Genomic DNA, 19,594 nt, shown 5'->3' with positions numbered 1-19,594 from the left:
AATTCACCCCCATCTCCCTACCTTTAATCCTGTTTTCCACACTGCTACCAAGTGGTGGCTGCTACCAAGTGTTTTCCACACTGCTACCAAGTGGTGGGTACATTTTTCCCTCAGAAAACAAGGCTTATGAAGCAAATTGTGCCTGTAACATCTGTTTTGTGGGAGTTAGGAAAAAAAAGTTTCTGAAGGCTGGAGTGCATTTCATGGATGAGTTGAAATTTAATTGGATTTCTTGAAAGTCGAATAGCATTTCAGTAAGCAAGGGAGAAGGTAGAGGTGAATATGAATCCATTGAAAGGTGATTGTGAGATGTTCAGGCATGCGAACTTTGATGACTGCAGACAAAGAGAGGTAGAACTAGTTCTCCAGCCAAGGATTGTTTATTCTGTTTATCTGAAGAATGAACTGTGGGGGTGCATGGGGATGGGGGAGATGTGTTATGTGTTGGTAATAAAGGCTGAGGGTGAGGAGAATGCCAAGGGGAGTTACTCTTGATTTGTATGTTTTTAGTCATTGAGTTAATGAATACATTGGTGATTGTTCTCTATTTTGTTTATAAAAAATTAGTTTGAGGGTACATATATTTTTTAAAATTGACATATTCACTTAATGTAAAATTCACCATTTTATAGTGTATAATTTAATGGTTTTTAGTATATTTACAAGGTTGTGCAACCATTACTACCATCTAATTCCAAAGTATTTCCATCACCCCAGAAAGAAACCCTGTACCTATTAGCAGTCAGTCCTTGTTCCCTCTCCCCTCATCCCCTGGCAACCACACTGAGTCTATGGATTTCCCTGTTTCTGTACATTCATATAAATAGAATCATATAACACATTGCCTTTAGTATTTGGCTTCTTTCACTTAACATGATACATTCAGTCTGTCTGTGATATAGCATGTGTCAGTCAGTACCTCATTATTTTGCTTAGTAATACTCTGCTGTCTGAATGTACCCCATTATGTTTGTGCAGGCATCAATCCATGGATATTGGGTTGTTTATACTTTTTCGCTATTGTGAATAATGCTATTATGAACATTTAGGTGTAACTTTTTGTGTGAACATGTGTTTCCAGTTCTCTTGGATATATACCTAAGAATGGAGTTGCTAGGTCATATAGTAAATCTGTTTAACTTAAAAAAAAATTTTTTTTTTAAGTTTATTTATTTTTAGAGAGAGAGTGCAGGAGGAGCAGGGAGAATCCCAAGCAGGGCATGGAGCCCCATGTGGGGCTGGAACTCATGAACCATGAGATGACCTGAGCTGAAATCAAGAGTGGACATCTGACTGACTGAGCCACCAAGGCACCCCACTTTTTTTTTTTTTTTTTTAAGTTTAGGTTTTATTGTTTTTGTTTTGAGTTATCTCTACACCCGATGTGGGGCTCAAACTCATGACCTGAAATCAAGAGTTGCACGTCCTTCCAGGTGAGCCTGCCAGACACCCCAGTTCTGTTTAACTTCTTCAGGAACTGCCAAACTTTTCCACAGCAGCTGTACCATTTTACATTTCCACCCACAGTGAATGAGGGATCTCATTGTTTATACTTTATGTGTGTTTCTGGCAGACTGTATTCGAAAGTTGTATGTTTTTAAAGTGTCATTGAGGTACAATTGGCATCTACAGACTGCACAAAATGTGTAATTTGGGAAGGTTCAACTTATTTGTACACCTGTGAAACCATCACCACAATCAAGATCGTAAACATGTATCATCCCACAAATTTTCTTTTTTAAATGTTTATTTGTTTATTTTGAGAGACAGGGAGAGTGTGTGTGTGAGCAGGGGAGCTTCCTAATGCATGATGTGAGCATTAGTCTTCCTAATGTTGATTACCCAACTGATGGCTCTGCCCCTTTGTAAATGCACATATAGCATGCACTCATGTACTTGGGGAAGGATAATCTGTAAATAGATATTTGTTTAAGGTTAATATATATTGGGTTTGTCTTTTTTTTTTTTTTTAACGTTTTATTTATTTTTGAGACAGGGAGAGACAGAGCATGAACAGGGGAGGGTCAGAGAGAGGGAGACACAGAATCTGAAGCAGGCTCCAGGCTCTGAGCTGTCAGCACAGAGCCTGATGCGGGGCTTGAACTCACGGACCGCGAGATCATGACCTGAGCCGAAGTCGGCCGCTAAACCAACTGAGCCACCCAGGCGCCCCTGGGTTTGTCTTTTTTAAGATTTTATTTTTTAATTTTTTTTTTTTTTTTACATTTATTTATTTTTTGAGAGACAGAGACTAGAGCACAAGTGGGGGCGGGGCAGAGAGAGAATGAGACACAGAATCAGAAGCAGGCTCCAGGCTCCAAGCTGTCAGCACAGAGCCCAACACAGGGCTCAAACTCACAAACCGTGAGATCATGACCTGAGCCGAAGCCGGACGCTTAACTGACTGAGCCACCCAGGTGCCCCAAGATTTTATTTTTTTTAAGTAATTTCTACACCCATTGTGGGGCTTGAACCTACAATTCCAATATCAAGAATTGTATGCTCCACTGACTGAGCCAGTGAGGTACGCCATCATTGTTTTTTTTTTTTTTTTTAATGTTTTTATTTATTTTTGAGACAGAGACAGAGTATGAGCAGGGGAGGGGCAGAGAGAGAGGAAGACACAGAATCTGAAGCAGGCTCCAGGCTCTGAGCTGTCAGCACAGAGCCCGATGCAGGGCTCGAACTCATGGACTGTGAGATCATGACCTGAGCTGAAGTCGGACACCCAACCGACTGAGCCACCCAGGCGCCCCATCATTGTTATTTTTTATAATGACTTTTGAGATCTAATTCACATACTGTAAAATTCACTGTTTACAGTGTAAAACTCTGTGTTTTTTCTTTTAGTAGATTCACAAAGTTGTGCAGCCATCATTATATCTGGTTCCAGAAAATTTTTATCAGTAGGTAGATTTTTTTAAATAGTTTTTTAGACTAGAGAGTGTTGATTTAAAGAAAAAACCAGTTTCTAAAAAATGTCCCCTTTTTAAGTTACTTGTTTCCTTTTAAGAATCTCAGCTTCACATGGAAAAGCATGAGACTTATCCCCATAGAATGTGTTGTCGTTGTCCATTTGAAAACTCCAGTGAAAAATCCCTACTTAGTGAAGTGTGCAAGATTTGGCTCATTTTATGTATTCTCAGTGACTGTGTCCAAGAGTTTGACACAGTCTTGATCTGGTCCAGTCCCTTCCTTTTTCAACCTGGAATTGTAGACTAGCTTTGTTTCCTTTTGCTTCTTTTGGAAAAAAAACTTTTAGGGCTTCACAATTGAAACAGGATTCTCATATGAAATCAGCTATCATTTCAGACTATTCCAGTGATCTTTGTCTGAAAGTGACACCAGGGAAGTCATTGGAAGGTTATGTACCCTCCCTTGTTTCTTTCTCTCTTTTTTTTTTTTTTTTTTTAAGTTTATGTATTCAAGCAGTCTCCAACCAACTGTGTACTCGAACCCATGACTCTGAGATCACGAGTTACATGCTTTTCCAACTGGGCCAACCAGGTACCCCTATATGGTGTCTCCCTTCTGTCAACTTAAGAATTTGCTTTAAGTATCTCAAAACCTTTAAACAGCTCATGTAGGTCACTCTGTCCAGAGAAAGTGTATGTTGAAGTCCTGGAGTAAAGGAAGGGTAAAGCTTCCTAAGGCCAGCTCTCCAGTTGTTGCACTAATGGATAGAAGCAGTGGCATGGATACTTTAGAATAGTTGTTTTATTCTAGATTTTCTTTCACGTTGCTTTGCACATTGGAGACCAAGTATTGGCCTGCATGAATCCTGGGGCTGACCTTTATAGCAACTTATATGGTCTTTAGCAATTTCATTTATTAATGGAAAGTATGTGTTTTTGACCTGGAAATATATAATACTTAAATAATATAATTTTTTTTGAGCTCAGCTATCTAGCTTTTCCATTTTGCTCAGCTCTTTACATGTCATACTGGGAGATATCCCTGGGCACAAGATCATGTTCCAGGGACTTTTTTTCCTTTTTTTTTTTTTTAAATAGGCTTCGTGCCGAGTGTGAGAGCCCAACACAGCGCTTGAACTCATGATCCTGAAATCAAGACCTGAACTGAGATCAAGAGTCAGATGCTTAACTCACTGAGCCAGCCAGGTGACCCTTATACTGGGAATAGCCCATGCCAGTATGATGCGATGAACTGACCTCCCATCAGCTCCCCACCATTCTGGTCCAGTGTAAAATTGTGATCGTTTTTATTTAAAAGACCTTCCCCCCTGCCCCCATACCAGATGAGTTGAAGAAACAGTAATTATGTTGACCAAGAAATGAGAGTGTATTCAAATGGTCTTGTGTAAAAGATCTTAGAACAATTAGGATACAGAATTTTTGTCAGTACCAACTTAAAATCAGAACCGAATCTTCTCCGTTTTAGATTTCCCTTGATCTGAGTCTTTCGTGTAAGCTACTTCAGATTGCTTGTATTGTGAGAAAAAAAAAAAGCATGATTTTGGGGAGAAAATTATTTGTGTATATTTTCAGTTACCTTTGTCAGTGAGAGATGACAGTTCTATGACTAAACTTCAGAAGAAAAAATTTAAGTTGACATTGAAATATATTTTGATTTTTAAGTTTATTTTTTTAGCACCCAACATGGGGATCGAACTCATGACCCCAAGATATGAGTTGCATGCTCTTCTAACTGAGCCAGCCAGATGCCCCTTTATTTTGATTTTTGATTTTTTTGATAAGACTTCTTTATGCAAATGATTTTTCTCAGTATAGCCTTTTTTTTTTTTTTTTTAATTTTAGAATCTTAAGCAGGCTCCATGCTCAGTGCAGAGCCTGATGAGGTGCCCTATCCCACAACCCTGGGATCATGACCTGAGGCAAAGTCAGGAGTTGGGTGTTCAACTGACTGAGCCACCCAGGTGCTCCTAAAAGCTGCTATATTTAATTCCCAATATATAATTTATGAAATGGATCATATATATTTGGATTACTGAAAGTTAGTGGCATTAATATATTCCTAAAGGTTCAACATTAGACATGTGCATTGCAAATCACCTTGCTTCTGAATCTCCTAAATACTTTGTTTATTGCTGGTAATGAAAGCTTCTAGGGGTGCCTGGGTAGCTCAGCTAAGCGTCTCACTTTTGATTTTGGCTCAGGTCATGATCTCACAGGTTCATGAGATCCAGCCCTGCCTTGGGCTCTACACTTATAGCATGGAACCTGTTTGGGATTGTCTCTCTCCCTCTCTCTGCCCCAACCCTTGGCTCATGTGGGTGTGCACGAGCACTCTCTCTCAAACGTTAAAAAAAAAAAAATAAGTCGGGGCGCCTGGGTGGCTCAGTCGGTTGAGCATCTGGCTTCGGCTCAGGTCATGATCTCACAGTTGGTGAGTTCGAGCCCCATGTCGAGCCCCACGTCGGGCCCTGTGTTGACAGCTCAGAGCCTGGAGCCTGCTGTGGATTCTGTGTCTCTCTCTCTGCCCCTCCCCTGCTCATGCTCTTCCCTATCTCGAAAGTAAATAAACACTAAAAAAAATAATAAGTCTAGTTATTTTTCTATTTTTTATTTTTATTTATTTATTTTTTTTCAACGTTTATTTATTTTTGGGACAGAGAGAGACAGAGCATGAACGGGGGAGGGGCAGAGAGAGAGGGAGACACAGAATCGGAAACAGGCTCCAGGCTCTGAGCCATCAGCCCAGAGCCCGACGCGGGGCTCGAACTCCCGGACCGCGAGATCGTGACCTGGCTGAAGTTGGACGCTTAACCGACTGCGCCACCCAGGCGCCCCCCCCTTTTTTTTTTAAAAGTAATCTCTTTGAGCCCAATGTGGGGCTCAAACTCACGACCCCGGAATCAAGAGTTGCATGCTTTACTGACTGAGCCAGCTAGGCTCCCCTCTTTTTCGTTAAAAAAAAAAAAAATTTTTAAGTTTATTTATTTTGAGAGAGTGAGTGAGCAGGGGAGGGGCAGAGAGAGAAGGAGAGAGAATCCCAAGCAGACTCCTCTCCTGCAGCACAGAGCCCGATGTGGGGCTTGAACTCACAAACCATGAGATCATGACCTGAGCCGAAACCAAGAGACTTGGTTGACTCTTGACCAACTGAGCCACCCAGGTGCCCCTCTTTTCCCTTTTTTTAAAGTGACTGCTAGAGAATTTTAAATTCCATACATGGCTCACATTATATATCTTTTGGACAGTGCTGATGTGGACAGCATTTCCTAAATCAATTCATGAAATATTAATAAATGCTCAATGAAACACAGTTTAGAAGGGGAACAGGGTCCAGTAGAACTTTTTGCAGTGATATAAATGTTCTCTGTTTGCACTGTCCAATATTGTAGCTCTAAACTACTGACGGCTATTGAGCACTTGAAATGTGGCTAGTTCTGAAATTGAAAAATTGAAATGTGAAGAAAGGAACTGAATTTTGAATTAACTTTATTTTTTTATGTTTATTATCTTGAGAGGGAGGGAGGGACTGAGCGGTGGTGGGGAGGTGGGGGGAGGGTGGGCAAAGAGAGAGTGAGAGAGAACAAGAGGGGAAGGGGCAGAGAGAAGGAGAAACAGAATCCCAAGCAGGCTCTGCACCCTCAACACAGAGCCCTATGTGGGGCTTGAACCCACAAACTATGAGATCATGACCTGAGCCGAGATCAAGAGTTGGACACTTAACTGACTGAGCCACTGAGGCACCCCTCACTTTATTTTTTTAATTTTTAAAAGTTTACTTAACACCAAATAGCAACATACGGGTAGTTGCTAATGTATTGGGACAGTGCAGACCTGGAAGATTTATGGGATTGTTTTACTCAAAGACCTGTGTACATAGGACTTGTTTACCTGATTGCAAACTTGCTGTCTTAATATAAGTCTGTGTTTATTATGAATAATGATAAATGATCAATATTACTGAGTACCTGTTATGTAGCAGGCACGTTTAAGTAGCAGAAAGAGGATTTGTATGATAAATTATTTATTGAGAGCTTAACTATATATATTGCTCATTTTTTTAAGTTTAAGAAATTTTTTATTTTATTATTTTTTGAGAGAGACATACACACAGAGTGTGAGTGGGGGAGGGGCAGAGAGAGACGGAGACAGAGAATGTGAAGCAGACTCCAGGCTTTGAGCTGTCAGCACAGAGCCCGGCAAGGGGCTCAAACCCACAAACTATGAGATCATGACCTGAGCCGAGGTCAGATGCTTAACTGACTGAGCCACCCAGGTGCCTCTCATTTTGTAATATGGTGGATGCATTGTGAATTCCAAGATGCTATTTGGGCTTTAACCATGTTGTCATCAGAGTCTGGTTTCTTTCCTTTCGTTATGAGTGCCCTTCATTGAAAGACTGGCCCCTTTTGAAAAGCCTGAGTAGTGTGCTGCCTTGTTAAAGGATTTTCTCTTGAAAGGCAAACCTATGTTTTCTAACAGATGATGATGACTTTTTTCCTTAAAGTGAACCTTTGAAGGTAGTTAATGCTTTTGGCTTTAACAGGGATATGTACGTGTTTACAGAGACTTATGAATTATCAGAATTATGTAATATTTATTCCCTTTATATATGTGTATACATATATTTATAAGTACTAGCATCAAACAGTGTTACTTGTTTATTTATTATTACTTCACAGTGAACAACGAATGTCATGATGTCTGGAATCAAGCGGACAATCAAAGAAACCGACCCTGATTATGAGGATGTATCTGTGGCCCTTCCAAATAAGCGGCATAAAGCAATTGAGAATTCAGGTAGAAATTCACCTCCCTTAGGAAATTATTTATTTCTTTGTTGAGATCTGCCTCCCTATAAGATTTACAGAAACTAAAACAAAATGCATTTCCACTGCTGTATATAATTTGAAGAGGGATTAGTTAATGCTCTGTTAATAGCAATACACCATTTGTGACATAAGAGGCCAGGAAGACAATCAGGTAGACAGTGAAGTGTCAGTAATGAGACTGGCTGTAAGTTTTAGTTATCGTTGTGTGTTAGGTATAACCATAAAGTCCTATAATATGTATACTGCAGTGTGGTAGATGATTATAGGTGGTACATTGGGTTAAGTTTTTTATTGTAATTGTTGCATATTATTTTAATGTCTATCGGAAAGATGATGTTCTCATCAAACTTGTAATTTTGTGACTACTTTTGCTTAGGATGAGGCTAAAATAATGTAAAAATATTATTTAATTATGTTAATTAGGTGTTTCATAGGGTTCTCAGATGTGGTGTAGGTAACTTAAAGGTGGTATACGAATGATATACATTTGAGAAATAGTGATCTAGTTTAACTCCTGCACTTAGTTGCTAGTAGTTAAGGGGCATTAAACTACTTGCCCATATGGTTGAAGAGCAAATCATCAACTGTGTGTAGCTACCCAGAATGTTTTAAGCTCTCTCAGAAAAAGTTGCTAAATTTGAGTTATTTTATTTTATTTTAATTTTTTTAAATGTTTATTTTTGAGAGTGAGAGTGTGAGTGGGGGAGGGGCAGAGAAAGAGGGGGACAGAGGATCCAAAGTAGGCTCTATGCTGACAGCAGAGAGCCCTATGCGGGCCCGAACTCACAAACCACAAGATCATCACCTGAGCCAAAGTTGGATGCTTAACCAGTTGAGCCACCCAGGTGCCCCTGAATTTGAGTTCTTAAATTATTGCTGAAATTCATTACCGTTTATTTAAATAGTAAGTCCATATAAGTTAACATTTACAGCTGTGTAAAGAAGCAGCCAAGTCATAAAGTGTTGTAGCTCCACAAAGATTAGTGCTGCTAGAATTGAAGTAGTGAAAGAAAATTCCTGTCTCTCTCAGTGCAGTCAAGTCATATGTACCACAGAAAGTCTTTGTGGACCAAAAATTATCAAATTGAATTCCAAATAATGAAACCATTTCATTCACTGCAACCTTTCCCCTCATTCAGTTGTAATTTTATTTATAAGGAAAAGTCATTTCCTTTCCGTAATAAGCCAAATAAATGTGAAACCTATATCCATTACTCAAATGCATCACATGGCATAACTTTTTTTTTTTAAAGAAAACTAAGAGTAGGAAAAACTGATTGTTTTAGTAAACATCATAATTTCAGTTTAAATCTAGTGTAAGTTCCCAGATACTCAGCCTAAGCAGGGATGGTTTTTTCTTACTGTAAGACAGTTTGCTACTCTTCTTTTTGATGTCCATACTCTCTGCCTAATCCCAAGCCATGTTTTTATTTTTTCAGAATTTTTCTCAAAGTAGATTTGGTAGGATGCTTCCCTTTGCTTATATTGTTTTGTTTGTTGTTTGTGTTTTTATTTATTCCATGAAAGGGATAATTTAGAAGCGTTTCTTTCTGAGGAGCTTATGATAAAATAGCCTTCAGTGATCACAGTTTCTGACTTTTCAGCCTTCCCTAAGAGTATCTGCTGGTTTCTACAGACGAGGACGTATATATAATAATACTAGAAAATACTTTTCTTTTTCATGATGAGAAATATCAGTCATTTGCTTCCATGAAGACATATCCACAAGAATGCTCTCTTATTCCATTACTAGTATACATTGAAGTTTAATGGCAACATTGAAGTTGCCATATAATGGCATGTTTTACAATGAGAAAGTGATATGGCCATCAGAGTATCCAAATTTTCTCTGCAATTTTTCATATACTTCAAAGCATGGGTGAACATCATTTTTTCATGTTATAAACACAGAATCCTATATTCTGTTGACTGAGCCAGCCAGCTGCCCCCAAATTCCAGGTTTTTCAAGCAGTCATTTGGCTCTTTTTTTTTTCTCTTGTATCTGATATTTTAGACTCTGAGTTGCATATTATTTTGAGTAGTCATCATCTGAATTCTATCACATTTAGAGGCATTTTCTTTTCTTTTTTTCTTTCCTTTTCTCTTTCTTTGTTTAAGTTTTTATTTAAATACCTGTTTAAATTTTTTTTTTTAATGTTGATTTATTTTTGAGACAGAGGCAGAGAGTGAACGGGGGAGGGTCAGAGAGAGGGGGACACAGAATCTGAAACAGGCTCCAGGCTCCAAGCTGTCAGCACAGAGCCCGATGCGGGGCTCGAACTCACGGACTGCAAGATCATGACCTGAGCCGAAGTCGGCCGCTTAACCGACTGAGCCACCCAGGCACCCCTAAATACCTGTTAACACATAGTGTAATACTAGCTTCAGGAGTAGAAGCATTTTCTTTACTTTTGAATTCTTTATTTGCTTATTCCTTTATGTAGTTGTGATCAGAAACTGCTGAATTGCTTTCCATATCCTTCTCTACAGAAGGAAGCTACATGCCTTTTTATGAACTGCTCTTATATCACAGACTGCCTCCCCTCTAGCTAACTGTATTTTCTTTGTCCTTGGACTGTGGTTTTTCACAGGTCAACAAATGTTTCTCCTGGAATTGTAATAGATTTCATTTTTTTTTCCCCAGTAATTTTATTTTGATACAATTCCAAACAGAATAATTGAAGGAATACTTGCATGTCTTTTATCCAGATTAATTTGCCAGTTGTTTATATTTTTGCCTTATTTGATTTATCAGTCTTTCCCCCACCCCAAACACACACACACACACACACACACACACACACACACAGTCGCGCAAATGCATGCATTCAGGTATATATGCACATCATTCTTTTTAAATCATTGGAGAATAAGTTGGACACCTGTAAACACAGTGTTATTTCCTAAGGAGATTCTCTTATGTGATCATAGTACTATTATCAGAAGCAGGAAATTTTAACATTCATCCATTACATTGTGTAACCTATAGTCCATATTCAACACTTGAATAACAGGGACTAGTTGTCCCTGTATTGTATTTTATAGTATTGTATTGTATAGTATTGTATTTTATAACTGTTTTCCCCTCTCCAGGATCCAGTCCAGGATCACACAGTGCATTTTGTTGTCATATCTCTAATCTCCTCAACCTTTCTGTCTTTCTTGACTCTAATATTTGAATCATATAAGCCAGTTACTATGTGGAATATCCTTCAGTTAGGTTTGTTTGATGTTCCCTGTGATTAGATTTAGCATTTTTCACCAGAACGGCATAGAGTGATGACATTGCATTATGTTAGAAAACACCTGAGGTCAGTTTGCCCCTGTATTAGTGATGTTAACTTTTCATCATTGATTAAGGTGACAGCCACTAGGTTTCTCCACTTAGGAGTCAATGTTTCTGGGTTTGTTCTATTGCATGCTGACTTAAGTCAAGACAGTCACTGATTAATTAGACCTTGGATTATTTTATGTTCTTTTTGCAGCTCGAGATGCTGCTGTGCAGAAGATTGAGACTATTATTAAGGAACAATTTGCACTTGAAATGAAGAATAAGGAACATGAAATTGAAGTCATCGACCAGGTATAATGGTGATAATGGTGATATATTTAAAAAATGGTGAGAAATTTAAAAAAACAACAAAGCTATTGCAAAAAAAATCTATACATGATGAATTAAAAAAGATCTGTTGAGATAAAATTATGTTTTTTTTCCCTTTGCCGTTCTTTTAAAGAGTTTTCTCATTCTGGAAAAAAGGCATTTTTTTTTCTATAAATGAAACTGCAGGAAAACATAATGAAAAAAAATTACCTGAAATTCCATCCCAAAACATAATTCCTCTTTGCTCTTGTGCCCAGTTTCTTTATGGACGTTTCTCAGTGAATATGCATATATATACACACAGATGTTCATATTAACATGTCTATATTCTCTTGCAAACATTGGCTTTTGTCATTCTTTTCAATCCTTTGCCAGTTTGATAGGTAGAAATAGTCATGTTTTTGCTTTCCTTTGCTTATTAGAGAAATTGAGCTTTTGGTCATTTGTATTTCTTATTTTATGAAAATTTTTGTAGTGTATCTCTTCTGTCATTTCCATTTTTTTAATGAGTTAACATTTGTTTGTAGCGATTGATTGAGGCAAGAAGGATGATGGATAAACTTCGTGCCTGCATTGTTGCCAACTACTATGCTTCTGCAGGCCTTCTAAAAGTTTCTGAGGTAAGTTTTCCTCATATACAATCATTTCTGGCCATCCATATTTGTTGTATGAAGGGGAAATCAGTGTTAATGTGAAATTCCTGCCTTTGAAACGTATCTTGTATTGGCCTTCAGAATTCAAGAAGCCTCACCTCCCTTCCTGGGAAAATACATAAACTGTCAATAATCCCAAGTAACATTTTTTCCTTTTTATTTAATCCTTTTCCAACTAATATTCAGCACTGTTGCTAGGATTTGCAGATACAAAGTTGAATGAGACCCTGTTCTTGCCTTGTTCTTCATTTGGTTATGGTCGGCTTTGGAGCAAATTATAGGTAGATTGATTTTCCTAATGAACAGCAATTTGTAGTTTCAGTATATATACCTTATTCAGGAAACCCTGATTTTTTTTCCCCAGTCTTTATGAAAAATTTCAAGTACACTGAAGAGGTGAAATAAACACCTGTTTATGCATGCTTAGATTCCATATTTTAACATTTTGCTTTATTTATTTTTCTCTAGAACATTTGAAAATAAGTTCCAGGCATCATGACACTTCACCCCTAAGTACTTAAGTCATTTATTTCCTAAAGGACATTCTTTTGTGACTTCCTGATATTATTTGATAACCAGTCCATATTCATATTTTCCCAGTTGTCCCCAAAATATCTTTCAAAGATTAAAAAAAATTTTTTTTAATGCTTGTTTATTTTTGAGAGAGAGAAGCGTGCACGCACACACACGAATGGGGGAGGGGCAGAGAGAGAGGGAGACAGAATCTGAAGCAGGCTCCAGGCTCTGAGCTGTCAGCACAGAGCCCGATGCGGGTTTCGAACTCATGAACTGTCAGATCATGACCTGAGCCAAAGTTGAACACTTAACTGACTGAGCCACCCAGAGCCCTGTCCCCAAAATATCTTTTAAAGCTTGTTTTTGACACGGGATCTAAGGTTCATGGGCTACATTTGGACGTTTTGTTTCTCTAGACTCATTTCATCTAAAATACTTCTTTTACCTTTTCCCCATGATATTGACTTATTTGAAGAGAATAGTTCATTTATGTTTATAGGATATCCCACATTTTGGGTTTATTATTTTTTCCCCTTGGGTTATTCCTTCATTCCCTCTATTTTTTTGCAAACTGGTAGTTGGGTCTAAAGATTTGATTAAAGTTAGAGGTTTTTGGCAATAATACTTCCTAAGTGATTCTGTATACCTCATGATTATATCACATCAGGTGACATAGTAATCAGGTTGTCCTATTGTTAAAGATATTAAGTTTAACCACTTAGTTAATGTGATTACCACTAGATTGGTCCAGTTATAAAGGAATGGGGATAGGGTTCAACTGAAACAGAAGTTCTTGTTTGACAGTTTGATAATTTCAGCATAACTTTTCGTTTTTCATTTTAAAATTTCTTTTTCGTAAGTTTTCTCAGATCATTCTCTTGGACAGTACTGGCTCAGTGAGAATGGTGGCACGGCTGGGGAAGGTGTGACGGCATACTGCTTTCTTTGCATTGTTCCCCATGGTTTTTACAGATAAGAGGTGCTGTGTTTTGGCTTTCATGTCATCCTGTGGAGCTTAGGGTACCTGGCATTGGTGGTACTCCTGACATTGTCTTGGAGAAATCTGGAGCATTATTTGAGTTTAATCTTAGGTAGTTGTTTCTTCTACTTTAGGAATTTCCATAATGCATATTAGAGCCTAAACTATTTTTTAATTTTTTTTCTAAATGTTTATTTTTGAGAGAGCACATGCTCGAGCTGGGATAAGACAGAGAGAGAGGGAGACATAGAATCCACAGCAGACTCCAGGCTCCAAGCTGTCTGTACAGAGCCTGACGTGGGGCTCGAACCCACGAACCATAAGATTTACGACCTGAGTCGAAGTCAGACCCTTAACTGAGCTACCCAGGGGCCCTGAGCTATTTTTTTTTAGAGCTATCATAACAAATTACCACAAGCTTGGTGGCTTAAAACAAGAGGAATTTATTATTTGATGATTGTGGAGACTAGCAGTCCTAAGTCAGGGTGTTGGCTGGACCTTGTTGTCTCTGAAGGCTGTAGGGAAGAATCCTTCTTTGCCTTCGCCTACCTTCTGACAGTTGCTGGCAAACCTTGGCATTCCTTGACTAGTGGCTACATCACTGTAGTTTCTGTATATCTTCACATGGATATTTTCCCTCTTGTGTGTCTTCTTAGTTTCTCTCTGTCCACATTTCCCTCTTAACTAGGTAGGCCCTAAAGCAGTATGATTTCATCTTAACTTAATCATATCTGCAAAGAGTCTATTTCCAAATAGAGTCACCTTCAAAGTTCAGGGTGCATATGAATTTTTGGGAGATGCTCTTCAATGCAGATTTTAAAGTCATTTCTTATAAGCTAGCAGCTGCATGGTACGGGGCTTATTCTGTCTGAAGAGGTGGTTGTCCATTTAATGTTTTGTTGCCTTTTTTTTTTTTTTTAAACCATTAGCAGTTCTGAACTGTTATTTGGTGGTCTAGAAGTACACTGATTTTTTTTTTTTTTGCTGTTCTGATTAGGATTTATTCAAGGATATTTAGGTGTATTTTTGTCTATTACGATCTGCCATTTAATTATTTTTAGTTTGCTGTAACAAAATACATCACAGCTCTAAAAAATACCCTTTATTATTGAGATTCAGCAGTTTTGTTGCTTTGAAATCCTAGTCTCTGACTCCTTTTCTCTCACTAAATGATTTTAATAGCACTGTTTTTAAAAGCTGTGCTGCCTAGGAACTGTAGAGTGAATCACATTATAACAGAGTACACTGTATTTTGTATCCAAGTAACAAGATACACAAAAATATTCTAGGCTTCAGTACTGGTCTGATAGCAAATATATGTAAGTATTAATCATTTTACAGCATTCTATGCTACATTTTACTCCTGTTTGGGAGCCATTTTACATACACATTTAAAAAAATCTTTATGTCTCTTACAGGAATGTTTTATTTAGACAGTTGATGAGTTTGTGTTAAAGCATTGTGAGACTAATTTTTTAAAAGTCAGATCTTACTTTCTATATGTTACTACCTATTCACCTTGATTTCTCATTTTCAGAGAACTTGCATTTTTAACTTTCAGTGTTAGGACCTTCACACACTTATTTATCACTTTCTAGTTTTTGTTTTGTTGACCCAGACCACGTTAAGGAGCTTGGACTTCGTTTTATGGGTGTGGGGAGACTTTGAAGAATTTTAAGCATGATCCCTAAATAAGGTTTTAGAAAGATTAAAAGTTTAATTTGCTTGCTTTCATTTTTGCAGGGATCAAAAACATGTGATACAATGGTTTTTAATCATCCTGCTATCAAGAAATTTTTGGAATCACCATCTAGGTCATCCTCTCCTGCCAATCAGAGATCAGAAACACCATCAGCCAATCATTCAGAAAGTGATTCTTTATCTCAACACAATGACTTCTTATCTGACAAAGACAATAACAGCAATATGGATATAGAGGAAAGACTCTCAAACAACATGGAACAGAGACCAAGTCGAAATACTGGAAGGGTATAGTTGGATGGGTGGGAGGGAGTCAGAGGAGAAGGGAACTAGTATTTTCTAAGTATGTATTATTTCATTTTCTCTTCATAAGAACCCTAGGAAATAAGTCAATTATATCTCTTTTGGAGATGGGGAAGCTGTCTTGAAGAGGTTAAAGTTCTGTTTGCCCACAAGTATCAGAATTGAGAATTAAACTTAATTAAGCTGAGAATTAAACTGAATCAGAACTGGGTACCGCACAACTCCTAGATGCCATCCACATAGATATGAGAGAAACCTTGAGGAGTTGGCAATTCTGTGACCTTGTCCAAAGTCTTTCCATTCTGTCATATGTTTTATTTTCTTTTCAGCATTTTCCTTTGTGGAACTTTAATGCTTTAAAAACTGGGGGAAACTTGACAAATAATAAATAGAATTGAAAACCATTTATTCTTCTTTGATCCTGCCAGTTTCTTATTTGAGTTCCTGTATCAAACTGCTCTGAATTTCTCGGTATATATAATATTTGGCTATAGAGCCCTTACTGGATGATTTTCCTTAGCCAGGGGTTCTGTGGTAGAGGAAATCTCCAGGTTGCTTTTCACATACTCAGACATCAAGGATTTTATTTATTTATTTTTTCAATTTTTTTTTTAACGTTTATTTATTTTTGAGAGCCAGAGCACGAATGGGGGAGGGGCAGAGAGAGATAGGGACACACAGAATCTGAAGCAGGCTCCAGGCTCTGAGCTGTCAGCACAGAGCCCGATCAGTGCAGGGCTGGAACCCACAAACTGTGCGATCATGACCTGAGCTGAAGTTGGACACTTAACTGACTGAGCCACCCGGGTGCCCCAGATTTGATTTATTTTTGATAAAAATCAAATTAAAATTTTCTGATTGTGAATCTGTATGTGTTCATTGTTGAAAAATTTACAGGAAAGTAAAAAACAATAGAAAAGTCATTCATGATGCCACCACCCAAAAATGAAAACTCTTAATGTTTGGACTTACTTGTTTCTAACCACTATTATTTCTGAGCAAATACTGCATTTTTTTTTTTGTATGTGTGTGTGGTTTTTCTAAGATTTTTTTTAATCTCTACACCCAATATGGGGCTTGAACTTACAACCCCAAGATCAAAAGTCATATACTCTACTGACTGAACCAGCTAAGCACCCCTTTTTGTTTTTGTTTGTTTTTATATGTGTGTGTGTGTGTGTGTGTGTGTGTGTTTTAATGTTTTATTTATTTTTGTGAGAGAGGGAGAGTGGGGGAGGGGCAGAGAAAGAGGGAGACAGAGGATCTGAAGCAGGCTCTGTGCTGACAGTAGTGAGCCCCATGTGGGGCTCGAACTCACAAACTATGAGATCAAGACCTCAGCCGAAGTCAGATGCCGTTTTTTGTTTCAATTAAAAATAATTTAGGTAATACTGGTCATAGGATTTAGAAACTTACCATCTTGTATGTAATATACATGCTCATGTTTATGTAACAAATATTTAGTGTTTACTACATATGTACCAGGCACTTCTCTGAGAACTGTACAAAACAATCATGTGGCACAGGTACTGCTATCTTTATTTTTTATTATTTTTTTTAGATTTTCTTTTTTTAATGTTTATTCGTTTTTGAGAGACAGAGATAGAGCGCGAGTAGGGGAGGGGTAAAGTGAGAGGGAGACACAGAATCTGAAGCAGGCTCCAGGCTCTGTGACAGCAGTGAGCCCGATGTGGGCCTCGAACCTTGAGATCACAACCTGAGCCGAAGTCGGGCGCTTAGCTGACTGAGCCACGCAGACGCCCCTGATTTTTATTTTTAAGTAATCTCTATACCCAATGTGGAGATCAAACTTACAACCCCAAGATTAAGAATCTCATTCTCTACTGACTGAGCCAGCCAGGCATCCCTGTTATCTTTATTTTATTAATGAGGAAATTTTGATAGAGAAGTAATTACACAAAATTTCACATCTGGTAAATGGAAGAGTCAGGATTTAAACCCTGGCAGTCTATCTCTACAAAGTTTAAATTAATCATGTCTATGTTATTTTTCATTGAAAAAATTTTGATTATACAAAAGGTTGAAAAGAAAGTAAATTCCATTGACCTTTCCCCGTTCCCATTTCCCAGGAGTAACCATTGTAATAGTTTCTTGTGTATCCTTCCATATCCTATTTGCATATACGAAGCAGAGGTGTATGACTGTTAAAAAAACACATACATATGGAGTTATAGTGAACAAGCATAAACTATGCAAAAGATCAAGTAAAACTACTCTTTAATGCTCTGAGAGGTACCACAAAGCCAGAGAATGTGGTAATTAAAAAAAAAATCTGAGTTACTCTATTCATACCTTCTGTGATTTTGTGGTTTCTGCCTGTTGGAAATTGTCCACATTGAAAGTAAACATTGATTGTGATTTCTTTCAGGACATTGCTAGTATTACTGGCTCTCATAAAACAGAGCAGCGGAATGCTGATCTTACAGGAGATGAGACTTCACGTCTTTTTGTAAAGAAAACAATAGTAGTGGGCAATGTGTCCAAGTAAGTATCCAATTGAATTCTCCCATTTTCAGCTGTCCATTTACGTTAATACTCTTGCATACTTTTATTATTATAGTATTACCGTAGGAAGAGGCCTTAAGGATTTTTTTCCCCCCAAACTCTTTGTTGTTTTAAAAGTAAACTGAGTCTAAAGACTTGAAACTCTTGCTTCCGGGTGTCTGTTAATCTTTGACATAGAGTAAAATTGTGCTTGGTAAAAATTTCTAAGACATGAGCTTTTATACAAATGGAGTGTTATTTTTTTTTAAGATTTTATTTTTAAGTAATCTCTACACCCAACGTGGGGCTCAAACTCACAACCCCAAGATTAAGAGTCTTGTGCTTCACCACCTGAACCAACCAGGCACCCCATATACAAATGGTGTATTTTATCAAGTTTGTTAGTGTGGATAAATTGGAAGAAGTTTTGACTTTTTATGATCTATGAACTAGTTCTATTTTCAGGGGCCTTAGCTAATTGCTAAAAATATTTGTTGCCCAAATTGAAGTCTTTCAAATTGTTAACAAAAAATTGCAGAGCATGTCTTGAAGACAGAATTTCTCCAAGCTGAGGGGCTAGCTCTTTAACTATGATTATGGTTATATATATGATTATATGTTATATATACTTATATATATGATTATATAAGTATCTCAAGGTGTCTTGTGGGAACACCATCATTTTGCCAAATATCTAGGAATGGATAGACATAAATCTTCAAATAGTGTAAGAATGTTATTTCTTCACAAAGTATTTATTTGCCCTTCTCCCTCATGAAGTATATTTTCCCTATGCTCTCTTGTCATCTTTATCATATAATCATTTTCTGTTTTTATATAATTTTCCCAAATCAGACTGGAATCTCTTTAGGGTAGAAAGTGTGTCTTGTTTGTTTTGTACCTTATAGCAGTTGATTTTCAGTAAATATTTGATTGTTGAATAAGTTGATATATTTATGAAAATTGTAATTAGATTCAGTTATTGAAAATAAAGGATTCAGGCAGACAGCAGTTATTTTGGGGGGGGGAATCAGATTGGGGGAGAAATCTTCCAAGCCCCAGTTAATGGATCACAAATAACAAACAAGTACATTAAAGAGTCTCAGGATAATAAAAACAAAGATTTCTAATGGTCTGTGTGATAGTATTTAAATGGAAGCATAAAGGGGCACCTTGGTTGAATGTCCAACTCTTGATTTTGACTCAGGTCATCATCCCAGGGTGGTGGGTCGAGCCCCGCATTGGGCTCCACACTGAGCGTGGAGCCTGCTTAGGGTTCTCTTTTTCTATCTTCCCTCCCCCTACCTCCTGCCCCTCTCCCGAACTCACTCTCAATAAATAAATTAAATAAATAAATGGAAGCATAAAATATGATTAAGGCAATTAGATTTCTGTTTCATAGATGATATTAGAGTGGGTATGCATTTAGGTAAGGGAACTGGTACACCATGTGAAGTGTTAAGAGTTGGGGCTTAACAATAGTACAAGACCAGTCAGCTCAGAAAAGTCCAAAACTGGAAATCTAGATAGACCCACCATTCCACAAGAAGACTGGGAGAAACAGTCATTGA

General features: G+C 37.7%; 1 protein-coding gene across 5 annotated transcripts in view; it reads left to right on the top strand.

The window, feature by feature from the left end:
• Positions 1–19,594, top strand: part of YEATS2 (YEATS domain containing 2) — a 103,447-nt gene that overhangs the window by 6,133 nt on the left and 77,720 nt on the right. For 4 of the 5 annotated variants that reach the window (XM_053221155.1, XM_053221152.1, XM_053221153.1 and 1 more), the window contains exons 2-6: positions 7,616–7,733; positions 11,251–11,348; positions 11,894–11,986; positions 15,258–15,503; positions 17,908–18,023. In XM_053221155.1, coding sequence (XP_053077130.1) covers positions 7,631–7,733; positions 11,251–11,348; positions 11,894–11,986; positions 15,258–15,503; positions 17,908–18,023 — 656 coding nt within the window. In that variant the 5' untranslated portion in view covers positions 7,616–7,630. Of the gene's footprint in view, positions 1–4,013; positions 4,122–7,615; positions 7,734–11,250; positions 11,349–11,893; positions 11,987–15,257; positions 15,504–17,907; positions 18,024–19,594 lie in introns of all 5 variants that reach the window. The other variant, XM_053221154.1, reaches the window with a different exon arrangement.

The sequence above is a fragment of the Acinonyx jubatus genome, chromosome C2 (assembly GCF_027475565.1).
Source record: "Acinonyx jubatus isolate Ajub_Pintada_27869175 chromosome C2, VMU_Ajub_asm_v1.0, whole genome shotgun sequence".
NCBI lineage: Eukaryota > Metazoa > Chordata > Mammalia > Carnivora > Felidae > Acinonyx > Acinonyx jubatus.
This window is presented reverse-complemented; position numbering and strand designations above follow the sequence as displayed.